The sequence below is a fragment of the Physeter macrocephalus genome, chromosome 5, assembly GCF_002837175.3.
Source record: "Physeter macrocephalus isolate SW-GA chromosome 5, ASM283717v5, whole genome shotgun sequence".
Lineage (NCBI taxonomy): Eukaryota > Metazoa > Chordata > Mammalia > Artiodactyla > Physeteridae > Physeter > Physeter macrocephalus.
The window spans coordinates 46,976,404-46,989,597 of NC_041218.1; the positions used below are offsets into that span (position 1 = coordinate 46,976,404).

The 13,194-nt window shown below is 44.9% G+C and overlaps 1 protein-coding gene across 1 annotated transcript in view; it reads right to left on the minus strand.

Moving 5' to 3' along the window:
• The window catches only part of MINDY4 (MINDY lysine 48 deubiquitinase 4), a 105,405-nt gene that overhangs the window by 89,958 nt on the left and 2,253 nt on the right, over positions 1-13,194 (minus strand). The window contains exons 2-4 of the mRNA XM_007130014.4: positions 8,921-9,040; positions 5,508-5,743; positions 1,666-1,912 (exon numbers count right to left, since the gene is read on the minus strand). Of these exons, the coding sequence (XP_007130076.2) occupies positions 1,666-1,912; positions 5,508-5,743; positions 8,921-9,040 (603 nt within the window). The remainder of the gene's footprint in view (positions 1-1,665; positions 1,913-5,507; positions 5,744-8,920; positions 9,041-13,194) is intronic.

The window sequence follows — 13,194 nt, forward strand, 5'->3', positions numbered from 1 at the left end:
GATCCTCCCAGACCGGGGCGCGAACCCGGTTCCCCTGCATCGGCGGGCGGACGCGCAACCACTGCGCCACCAGGGAAGCCCTGCCGCATCCTTTGTTCACTGAAATGGCAGGCAACATTTTTTTCCATTGATAAGGTGCATATTCAAGGAATGGTTTAAATGAACTCAGACTCTGCATCTTCCTGTACAAAGAAAAGTGCTAACTTCATTAACCTGAGATGTCTGTTTTTCTCTCTTTTTTCCTTTCTTTCTTTCTTTTTTTTTGGCCACGCCACGCGGCATGTGGGATCTTAGTTCCCCAACCACGGATCGAACCCACACCCCCTGCAGTGGAAGCCTGGACTCTTGACCACTGGGCCACGAGGGAAGTCCCTGTTTTTCTTTAATTAACAGTAATCTTTTGATGTTCCTACTAGCTGGTTTCTTGCAAAAACTCCTGTATATCCTGGCTCCTCCCTTACCTCTTCAGAGCAGTCCCTCAGCGTTATGAGAGGCTGTCTTCCAGGCTTAAGTCCTAAGCAAGTCCGTCAAATAAAAAGTAATTCTCAACTTTTAGATTGTGCATGTTTTTAATCAACAGAACAATGACAGATAACTATACTTCATCTAGACCCAAAGCAGGTTGTTTTTGAGGGAACAGCCAGCCTTGTGAACTGGATTGAAAAAAAAGAAAAAAGAAAAAAGAAACAATTTGTCTAGGTTTGGTGTAATATTAAAAAATACCCCTAGTTTTCTGAAAAGACTATTAAAATACTTTTCCCTTTCCCAACTGCATGACCATCACTGAGCCATGAAATTCCAGATCTCGAAGGGATCTTAGACACCTGGTCTAACAAACGAGACCATGGCCAAGAGGAACAAAGACCTTGTCCGAAAATCTCACAGGACGTAGGCTGAGGCAGGGAGAAGGTCCACTGCTTGCTGCCCTGATTCCAGATGAATTGGGAGAGCAGTGCTGGCATCTACAGCCACACCCACATGTAAACATGCTGCACGTGAGGGTGGAGGTGACCAGCTTGGACACAGATGACCTATTTTTGGTTGGCTTAGGCTCCCTGATTTGACTGATACTCTACTTTGAGTTTGGCATTTGACCTTCCTATGTTTTTCTGTTTCTCTTCTGTTTTACAAACCCCTTTTACATTCATTCTCTCCTTTGGTTTAGTCTCCCACCTGATGGGATCCTACCACGGCCCCTCCTTAAGGGAGACTATAAAACATCGGTGTTAAGTTTTTAGAATTTTTTAAAAACAAAACAAAACTATAAGGATTGGGATTTCTTTTTCCCTTTTCACTATCATGTGCTAAAAAACTTAAAAAAAATATGTCCTCTAGACTGGGATGGGTCCCCCCCATGCCTGAATGGCAAAGATAAAGCTGGGTAGATGTGTTCTCACCCTGCAAAGGAATCCACCTGGTAACCACCTGGTTGACGAGATAGTTAAACCGAAGGCAGGGGAAGTGATGAGGCCTACCGATGGCTCCAGAGAGCTGACAGTAGAGCCAGGGAGGAAAAAGAGGCCAGTGTTCTTGCCATCTACCACGCAGATCCTCCCTTCTTGAGCTGTCTCGTGGGGTACCCCCAAATAAACCCAGGCAGCCCCTTAAGCCCTGCCCGGTCCTCACTTTTCATGCTCATAATAATAGTAAGAGCACCAAGCCCACCTGTGGGGAGCTGGCGATGGGCCCGGCCATCATGCCTCGGACAATCAGGCCAGACTTTGGCCTGATCTTCTCTCCCATCCTCTTCGTGTCCAAGGAAGGCTCTGATGACTGAAGCTTGTCCATCTTCTCCCAAGCAGGAGCCACAGGAGGGCTTTCACCTGGGACAGTCTGCAAGGGCTTACTTTTGTGGGAGGCCCTTTTGGATGATGCAAAATTACCAAGTACATCCCCATTGAGATTGTCGTGTCTGCGAAAAAGGGATATTTCCATTAAAACAGACTCCCCAAAAGGAATCACTAGCAATGATGATGAATTCCACATTCCACAGGCACCCATAGCAAGCCCATTCACAAATCTGTGATGATTTCTAACCAGACTGTGCTTTATCAATAAAGGCAAGGAAAAGAAAATACTTTTGTATCAGGGCAAGTCTGGCCTACAAAATGAGACCTGAAACAACAAACAAAATCAGAGTCAATGACTGATGATAGGATCCCTTGAATCCTCAATATGAAGAGCATCCTTGTTTCTCCCAGACCCCAGTGATTAAGGAAAACTGTAGCCCTTCAATACAATAGTTCCCCCCTCCCGTTATGGTATATTTAGGGTTCGGTACTATCCACAGTTCCAGGCATCCACTGGGGATCTTGGAATGTATCCCCCATGGATAAGGGGGGACGATGGTATAGTCATGAGAGGGATGGAGCCCAGTTACTGCACACCATTGAGGGTGGTGGATAGAGACCTTTGGAAAACCTGGCGTTCCCAGTTAAGGTTTAGTAAAGTTAGGCATGACAATGGCTTCTTTTTTTCTTGGGTTGCTTGGCATTGAAAGAGAGAAAGAGTAAGAAAGAAAGAGGGTGTGTGTGTGTGTGTGTGAGGGTGTGTGTGTGTGTGTGTGTGTGAAAGAGAGGGAGAGAGAACAAAAGAGGGTAAGAGACTGAGAGCAAAAGCAAGGAGTGAGGAAGAACAAGAATGAGAAAGAGACAAAGCAAGAGACCCAGGTAAAGAGGATTTCCCACCTGTGGTCACTGAGAGCCCAGCACCCCTCCGACACAGGCTGGGCTATGCTCTACTATCGGACTCTGGCATAAAGAGGCATCGACATCAACTCTGTGCCAAGCTGCTTACCAAGCACTGGGTCATGCATGACAGAAGCGGTCATGTGTGCTATGATTGGGACATGCCAAGCAGAGGAAGGATCCGGAACCAACCCCGGGGAAATCTAGAAGGGCTTCCAGAGAAGGCAGAACCTGAGTCTGAAAGCATGAGTAGGCAGGAGGTAACCAGGAGAAGGCCCCAAGCACTAGCACAGAGTCCTGTAAAAGCAGGACATGCTCAGGTGAGCTGGGGGCAGGGGGGGGCAGGACACCTGCTGATGTGGAAAAGGCTTTGCAAGTTCTCCTTAGGAGTTTGGACTTTATCCTAAAAGTTACAGGGAGCATCTGAAGGCCTTTCAGCAGGGAAGAGCATGGCCAGACTTGTTTTGTGGAACTCTCACTCTATCTTAGGTCAAGGGTGGATTTGAGAAGATGACCAGGGGCCTGGAGATGAGAGAAGAGACCCTGGGAGATAGCCAGGGAAAGAGGTGAGAGTGTGAACGGAGGCCACTGTTGCAAGACAGAGAAAGGGGGGAAAGAGTCTAGCATCATTAAGGACACAAAAGGATGCAAAAATGATAGACAAGGAGGAGTCAAGGATAACACCCAAGTTTGTAGCTTGGGTAACTGGCTGGAACTCAGAAGCTTCAACCTCTGCATTGCTGGCTTTTTATCGGTTCAGAAGTATTTCATTTCCCAGCCAGGCAGTAAGTGTCTTTGAAGGAGGAATCATCTTTTTCATACCACCCTCATTTCTTTTCACATCTTAAGCCTTGAGTTAATTTTTTGGTTGGTGGTCCCCATCTTTTAGCAGCTTGACACCCAGACCTTAAGCTTTGGCTACCCTCAGGAAAGGAAATGTTTTTCAACAGAGCTGGAAGAAAACACCCTTTCCCAGGAAGTTAGACTCGCTATTGGTGATGACATGCAGTGTGTTAAGGTTGTAACTTAACATAACTGCTCTCCAGTGCTGATCGTTTTGTAATGTATAAAATATCGAATCACTATGCTGTGTAACAGGAATTAACATAGTGCCGTAGGTCACTTATACTTCAAAAACAAACAAAATAGAAAAAGAGCTCAGACTTGTGGTTATAAGAAGCAGGGGGTAGGTGGAGGGGGAATTGGATGAAGGTGGTCAAAGGTGTAAACTTCCACTTATAAAATAAATAAGCACTAGGGATGTAATGTACCACATGATCAATATAATGAACACTGCTGTATGTTATATATGAGAGCTGTTAAGAGAGGAAATCCTAAGAGTTCTCATCACAAGGGAAAATATTTTTTTCTTTTTCTTTTCTTTTGTATCTATATGAGATGATAGATGTTCACTAAACTTACTGTGGTTATCATTTCATGGCATATATAAATCAAATCATTATGTTGTACAACTTAAACTTATACAGTGCTGTAAGTCAATTCTGTCTCAAAAAAACTGGAAGAAAAAAATAACTGTTTTCCAAATAAGAGAGGTACACTCAAGAATGCCAGTTCATTTTCTTCCCAAGTCCCAAAAGGCCTTATTTTTCAGATTTCTCCATCGCTCCAGTGTTTAGTGGCCTTTTAGATTCTATACTCCTGTTTTTAAGAAAATGCAAACAAAGGAAGCCCGGAACCTTATGAATCACGGAATTTAAATTAAACATTTTGAATCATAAGTATCCTCCATCACAAAGTGGTCCATTCCCATGGCTTCCAGAGGAAAAGAACAGTGCTCCATGACAGGGATTCTGAAAATGCAGAGGATGGGAGGGAGGCTGAGTGATGGCCTCCTGAAGATGTTCACAACCTAGTCCCTGGAACCTGTGAATATGTCACTTTACATGGCCAAAGAAAGGGACTTTGCAGACATGATTATGTTAAGAATCTTGAGATGGGTACATTATCCTAGATTGACTGTGTGGGCCCAGTGCAATCACGGGGGTCCTTATTAGAGGGAGACAGGAGGATGAGAGTCAGTAGTAGGAGATGTGACCCAGAAGCAGGGGTTGTAGTGATGTGCTTTGAAGATGGAGGAAGCAGCCACAAGCCCAGGAATACAGGCAGCCTCTAGAACTTGAAGAATGAAAGGAAACAGATTCTCCCCTCAAAGCCTCTGGAAAGAACCAGCCTTATTGACACCTTGCCATTAGCCCAGTGAGACCAGTTTTGGACTTCTGACCTCAGAACTGTAAAATAAATAAATTGGTGTTGCTTTAGGACACCATGATTGTTAAATTTTGTATGTCAACTTAGCTAGGCTATGGTGCCCAGTTGTTTGGTCAAACACTAGTCTAGATGTTGCCATGAAGATATTTTTTTATACTGTGGTGAATTAACATATTGTGATTGATATCTACAATCAGTTGACTTTAAGTAAAGGACATCACCCTAGACAACACAGGTGGGCCTCATGCAATCAGTTGAAGATCTTAAGAGCAAAAACAAAGGTTTCCCAAAGAAGTAATTCTGCCTCAAGACTGTAACACAGAAATCCTGCCTGAGCTTCCAACATGCCAGTCTGCTCTACAGATCTCAGACTCGCCAGCCCTACAACCACATGGACCAATTCCTTAAAATAAATCTCTTTATTTAAATATATATTTATGCACATATATATTTATACATATACACATTTATATCCTATTGGTTCCTTTTGGTTTTGTTTCTCTGGAGAACGCTACTGCAGCCACTGATTTTACAGTAGTTTGTTATAGCAGAAATAAGAAACTAATCCACAGTATAAATGAGAAGAGGTACCTGGCTTTGCTTGTTTCTGACAATGATGTTCTCCAACTCGCATCTTCATTTGCAAGGTCATATATATTTACCAGCGTGGTCTCTGAGCATCTCAATGGTAATTTGTTACTTTTCTTTGGTATTGAGAGTGCAGGGACTAGTGTTTCTTGAGTAAAATTGTTACCAGTATTTCCAAAGTGATCCAGAAAATATCTGGTGATAAGTTCAAGGTTTGTTTTTAGAGGATTTCCCTTTGCCTATCATCAGAAGAAAAAAAATCATTAATTTTATGTACAGCTTCAGGGAAGGGTGGGTAAGACAGCCATCACAATTCTTTGACATAGTTTATCAACTTCTTACTCATCCATGCATTCTCTCAGCAAACATTCACTGACTGCTTACTATATGTCAGGTACTGTGTTAGTTAGCAACACAGATGAAGACAAAAATCAGTACCCTAAAAGAACTAGCATCCAATGCATGAGTCAGGAGATTCAATGAACAATTGTAATAAAATGTGATATGAACAGAGGAATACCCAAGCAAATTTCCTCTTGTTTTTTTCTCCTGGGAATAACTTTATAAAATATATATCTTTTATTTAAAAAAAAAATTAAGTCTTTATGATCACTAACCCTACAACTTTATAAACATTTGAGACCTAAATGATTTCTTAGTTTATGTACTCTACATTTAACACTGGGCACAAGGAATTACAGAGGCAACGCTGCAGAAAGTTAGCGCAAGAGCATAGCGAGGCAGTCAGGATTGACTCAGTTTACACCCCAATCTTTAAAAAAGATAAAATGAAACTTTTTTTAAAAATAAATTTATTTATTTATTTATTTTTGGCTGCATTGGGTCTTCATTGCTGCGCGCGGGCTTTCTCTAGTCGCGGTGAGCTGGGGCTACTCTTTACTGTGGTGCGCGGGCTTCTCATTGCAGTGGCTTTTCTTGTTGCGGAGCATGGGCTCTAGGCACACTGGCTCAGCAGTTGTGGATCGCAGGCTCTAGAGCACAGGCTCAGTAGTTGTGGTGCACGGGCTTACTTGCTGCGCAGCACATGGAATCTTCCCGGACCAGGGCTCGAACCCGTGTCCCCTGCATTGGCAGGTGGATTCTTAACCACTGAGCCACCAGGGAAGTCCAAAATGAAACTCTTTAGTAGTAGGTTTTGGAAATAAGTGGTATCAGTATTTCCCTACCCTGACAGCACTAAATATTACCTTGGGAGGTTTTTTTAAAAGACACATTCTCAGGCCCCGCTGAGTCTTACTAAGCCAGAATCACCAAGATTAGAACCTTGATTTCTTTTAGAAAGTCTCTTAAGTAATTTGTACAGACACAGTTATCCAAGCAGCAATCCACAGGCTGGCCTCAGGGGCTAGACCATGTGTCAGTCCGCACCCTACCTGCCCAGTAACACTCAGGCCCTTTGGAACTGCCGCCAGGCATGGGGCGTGTGGTGAGTTTGCAGTCAGAGTGGTAAAGCGCCTGATAAAGAGCCTGGCACAGAGGGAACCCTCGGGTGTATCTAGTCTTTCCCCCTTTCTATTCCCTTGACCTACACAGCAGAACTCTGGGACCAAGACCCACAGGGTTATGATCAAACTCAACAGAATTATCAGGCAGTCAATATCAGGGGACAGTTTTATCTTTTTTAGAATGGTACCCAAAAAGTTATTTTGTCTAAGTCTAGATGAAACTTACAAGGAAGAGAGCTGGGGGCGGGGAGATGTTAAATAATTATTTCAACCTTCTTGTTCTTCTTTCAATACGAGAGATTTAGGGCCCTGAATACCTGAACTGTACTTTGTGGCTTTTCACATCACTTTGCTCATAATAGATACAGCCTTTATATGAATCTAGATACCATTTTTCAAAACCTCAATTTTACATAGGAATTTTATCTACTGCACACTTAATAGGGAAAAACAAGTTACTGGAATTAACATTAAATTGGCAGGACTTTCCCAGAATCACTCTAGCTTTGTGCTGAGTGAACGTCAAAATTAGAATGCCATAGATAGATTAATGAGTATATTTTCCTGTAAAATATAAGCTCCAATTCATTGTGTAACAGCTAATAACTACTGTATAAATCAAATTATCAGGGCACTTATCAAGATCTAATGAAAATATCTTAAGTATCTTAAGTTAATAGTTACCTTAGGGAGACTATACCACAGTGAAGAAATAAAAATAACTTGAATGGCAAAGATGCTTCTGGGAAATTAGGTAAAGACGTATTTACATAAAAATTCCACTGTGCAGCAATGGTTAATTGAATTTTCTTCTTAACTGTCTCACTCTCTGTGGAAAATCTTTCTAAAATGTACAGTCTACTCTCCTGCCTTAAAAGACAGCCAGAGGAGTATTGCTGAGTATCTGCTGCCTGGGGCAACAGTCTTCTGTCTACAGGAGATGGAGGGGCCCGAGTGTCACTGCAGGACCCAGAGGATGAAGGTCTTTACCGGGCCTCTGGTAGGACTTCACCTGGCTGCCACTTGTGATAAATGCTGAATGACATGATCACGAAGTTCTTTCCACCTCTGACACTATGCCCTCCCACAGGCATCTGCTGGAGAGCCCATTCTTGAATCATATTATAACATTCTCTCTTCTTACAGAAAGAGCAATTAATTCAGAATGGTAGCTTCATTCCTTCGTTCCTGTATATTCATTCACTCGCTCATTCATTCATAAATACACACTGACTATTTACTATGTCATCAGTCCCATGTCAAGTATGGGGATACAACGTATCCTGCAGCGTCCAAGGTAGTGCGGAAGGCAGATCCTAATTAAACCACCACACAGATATTCTATTATAAACATAATAAGCACAACAAAGGAAAAATAAGGGGTACCCTGAAGGCTTGTAACATAAAGCGGGGGCATCGAGGCTGGGGGATCAGGGAAGCACCCCGAGGTGCCTGTTTCATTTGCTACCTCAACTCCAACGCACCCGGGTTAGCTGAACCCAAGCCCTGCATCTGCCTGAATTAAACGTCAGAGTGACCTTAAGAAAAAGGTGTTACTCAGAACTGCAGAAGGAAAACCATATGCAGGCAGAGAATGGAAATTTTTAGCATAACTGAATGCTATATTTTTAAGTACAGTCTTACTAAAAATAGCCTCATGGCGGGGGAGGAGGGAGCGCCGGGAATAATTGTTGCAGGCTCGGGTTCAAAATGCGCCCCACGGCTGCGCACGCGCGGCGCGGTAGGCCAGTTGGGTGCTGCCGACTCAGGCTGGAAACCCCACACACACAGTTGGGATTTGTCGGCTCTCAGCCTGGTCTGTTTCTCCCTGACCGCATGTATGGCAAGCCTCCGGCCGCTGGTCTTGGATGACCTGGCAGGGCTCATGAGCGCTTTTGACGTTGCCACATTCCGTTCCAGAACTCCGTACCACACGTTAAAAGCATGTACCTTGTTCTCCTTGTAGAGAACTTCAAGATGCAAAACCTTTCGGAGATGGTTTCTGCTGTTTATGCTGAGATCAGAGCGTGGGCGTTCCTGGTCCATGGTCACACATGTCTTCTTTAAGCCCTGAGGGAAGAACTCTGAATCACTCTTTACCATTTTAAATCAAAACCTTCCGAGCTCTGAGCAGAGGATAAACAAAAGACTGTTGATGTTCCTTATGATCATCTTCTCCTGCCTTCCTCTCAGGATATTGGGAGGACCAAAAACTGACTTAAGCATTTATTTTTATATAAACTTTACACTTGATATCATCTTCACAATTATTATTCCGAATCCTACAGCCACCCTGTGGGCTGGGCTAAGGCTGAAGTTGTCAGCGCGTTTTATAGAAAAGGAAAGTGAAATCCGGGTAACAACTGTCTGGCCCGAGGCTGGCTCAGGAGACCTGGGTTTGGCCTGGATTTGGGGCCACAGGATATGAAGCTTTAAAAATAAACAAAAGGAAAAGCATAAACAAAAGGCCAATATTCATTTCCTTCTTCTTTCAGATGGGGCACCAGGGTCGATTTGTCCAGCATAACACAGTGGACTCACATAGCGGGAGTTCTGACCATCCCAGGCTGCGAGGCGGTGATGCGAGGACCCAGACTCACAGGAAGCACGTGGTAAGCGTCTGCAGTGCCCCAGCGCAGCCGCTTTCCATCATCCGGCCCTGAACTCCCAGAAGGCCAGCCATGGGAAGCACTATTCCCCCTAAGAGCCTGGCTTCTTCATTTGAAAACGACAGCAGCTGTGGCCTGCCCACCTCCCCAGAACGCAGTGATGACCAAATGGTGGAAGATGAGGAGATGCCTCACACACAGCTCAGCCTGGCATTAAGGGAGCCCCTTGCTCCTGATGGATGCAGACCCCAGTGCTAGCCAGGCCTCAGTGGCTCCCCTAGGCTTTGTATTCAAAATTTTACAGAGGCTCTCAGTGCTGGGAAAACAAGACAAAACCTGCTGCCTGCCATGAATTGGGACAAGAAGAATTTGTGAAACAAGACGTATGAACACAACCTTGAACCAAAAGGAATGAAAAGAAGTCTTAGGGGCGGGGGGGGTGGGAAACAGAAAGAAATGTTGGGGAAAAGGTAGGGACATGCCTGGGTCCATTAAGGAGAGTCAGCCGGAAGGAGAGGTGAGACTCAAGAGGCCCCTGCGTTTCATGGGGGCTTAACCATGGCTTTCCCACCAAAGTGATGTGGAAACCTGTATAATGATGGTCCCTCTCTTCTGGGTAACTCTTGATGTTTGTCAGCAGTTCAGATCAGCAAGTCTTGGCACACTTAACAAATTCCCTGGGATTGTGGTGCAAACTGGCATTTGAAAACCACTGGAGCAGTGGACAAGGATGCCCTCAGAAATCAGCCAGTCATCGGTCCCATCATTCATTCAACCAACACTTGTGGTGCATCTACTCTGTGCCAGGCTCTGTTCTAGACGCTGGAGATATAGATGGATTATGACCAAGTCCTGCCCTCATGGAACTGACATTCTGTTAGGGAAGCAAACCATAAACAAAGGGGTAAATGTACAGTACACCAGCCGCTAATATGCTCTACGATGAAGACGGAGAAAACAGAGAGAGAGGAGACACTATGTTAGATAGTCAGCTATTTACTGAGCATCATCCATGTGCTCACTCCTGTCTTCAAGTTTCCCCATCTGAGAAATGAAGGGAACAAACCATTAGTCCACTCGTTCATCTGCTAGAGGCAGAGGAGTGAACAGACCAAAGTCCTGGCCCTCATAGAGCTCACCTACTATCAGGAGAAAGACAACAAATAGAATACCCTATGGGAAAAAAAAATACAGCAGAGTCAGGAAACAGAGAGGGCCAGGAGGGGGTGCAGGGAAGGGTTGCTACTTTATAAAAGGTGATTAGGAAAGGCTTCATGATTAAGTGACATTAGAGTCGAGACATGAGGGAACTAAGGGAGCAGATTGTGCAGACACTTGTGGGTAGCATTCTACAAGGGCAAAGGCCCTGTGGCAGCTACAAGGAGGCCAATACAGCTAGGGCCATGTGACTAGGGAAAAGTGTCAGGAAATGAGGTCAGAGAGGTTGCCCAGAGCTTGCTAAGGAAAGGCCTTGTCAGCTTTTGTAAAATGGAAAGGATCCTGGAGGATTTGAAAAAAGGAGCATCCTAGACTAACTTATATTTGCAAAGGATCACTTGGCTGCTAGGTTGAGAACAGACTGTATGAGATAGGGGATTACATATTAAGATTAGAAGGCTATTGAACAACTCACATGAAAAATGGAGGTGACTTGGACTAGGGTGGTTGTAGCAGAAGTGGGAATAAGTAGCTACATTCTTTAAGGGCTCTGATGGGAAAGCCTACAGATTTACTGATGGACTGCATGCAGGGTGCACAAAAAGGAAAAAAAGCCAGGAATGGTTCCAAAGGTTTTGGTCCAAGCAACCAGACAGTTAGTGATGCTACTTACTGAAGTGGGAAAAATTGCAGGAGGTGAAGGAATCAGGAATTGAGTTTTGAACGTGTTAGGTTGAGATGTTTATTGGATATCCAAGTGGAAATGTAACATAGGCAGTTGGAAAGAATGTAAGAGTTCGAGGAGAGGTCTTGGATAGAGATAGACATTTGGAAACTGTCAGCATATCGATGGTATTGGAACCCACAACAGTGGTGGAAGTGGCTGGGAAATGAATGGAGAAGAGAAGAGGGCCAGAGACTCAGTCTTTAAGCCCACCAGCATGCACAGCTCAGGAAGCCAGGGGGGGGACTTGCCAGGAACCTGAGAAGGTATAGAAGGAAAACCAGGAGGGGATCTCCAGAAGCCAAGGGGAATGAGTTTCCAAGAAAGGCATAATCAACTGAGTCAAACACAACTGTTAGATCAATAAGTGTAAGGACTGAAAATCAGAAGTCATTGGTGAACTTGACAAGAGTTGTTTCCATGGAGTGATGGGGACAAAAGCCTGATTAAAGTGGGTTTGAGAAAACAAGGAGAAGAATTAGAATCAGAGCATACAGAGCCCTTTCATGGGTTTTGCTATAAAAGAGAAAGAGACTAGTAGCTGCTGGAGGGTCTTGGGGGTCAAGATGGAATTGGTAGAAGCACGTATATATGTTGATAAGACTAACCCAGTAGAGAAAGCAAAATGTATGATACAATACAGAGAGATGACGATAACTGCACCAGTGTCCTAGAACACACAAGAGGGGACAAGCACACAGGGAGAGGTTGGCCTTACCCAGGAAGATGGAGAATTCATTCCTAAGAACAGGAGGCAGGGTGGGGCGAATAGTTCAGGCCCAGGAAGGTTAGTTACTGTGGTGGTAGGGCGTGCTGGAGTTTTCTCAAGGCTGCTTCTATTTTCTCAGTGAAATTAGAGGGGGAGGGGGCTTTGGAGCTTGAGGAGACAGATGTGTGAAATGGTCGGCCAAGATTTGAGAGCGTGAATGGGCTGGAGAGGTATAAGCAGATGGGCAGGCATCCAGGGATGAGTGGCCATGAATTTGGCATGAAACCATCAACACAGTGGTGTGTTTTCCCCCAGCCCCATTCAGCTCTGCAGTGCAGGCACAGAGTAGACCAAGCTGAATTTTTAACATCAGAGGAGTATAAAGAAGGGAGAGACAGGCAAGGGAGTTGAGCATGGTGTTGAGGGCGTGATTACAATGATAGGTGGGTAAGACATGAGGAGAGGTCACAGAGGGCTGAGGAATGGTGAAAAGTTGGCAGGAACAGTGGAATGGAGATGGGAGTGAGGCTGAAGAATAGTTTATATCAGGCTACTGATGGGGGTGAGCTGGAAGTGAGGGACGATGGGATGCTTGGAACTGAGATTATGGAAACAAGCCTAGGGCATGACCACCTGGAAGGAGTGTCAAAGGTCAGATGGGACAGGCCCCTGCAGGAGAGGGAGGCTGGGGCACGAGAGGAGGGAGGCCTGGAAGGCTAGGGCACCAGAAGAGTCACCTTGGTGGACCCTGCCATTGCCAGGAGACTGTCATGATTCTCCCTGCAGGGGGATCACGCTTGGAGGAGGCCAGTGTAGCTGGGTACAAAGTAGGTTGGAAGGTAGAGGAGGAGTAGTGGAAGGTGAGGTTCGAGGGGGAGCCAGCAGCCACGTCATGGGGAGCCTGGGAGGCCCTGGTGAGGACTTCCCTGGGATTTTATTCTAATTGCAAAAGGAAGCGCATGGAGGGTTTTGGACAGAGGAGTGACATGATCTGACCTGCTCACCCTGGCAAGTTTCTTCGCCT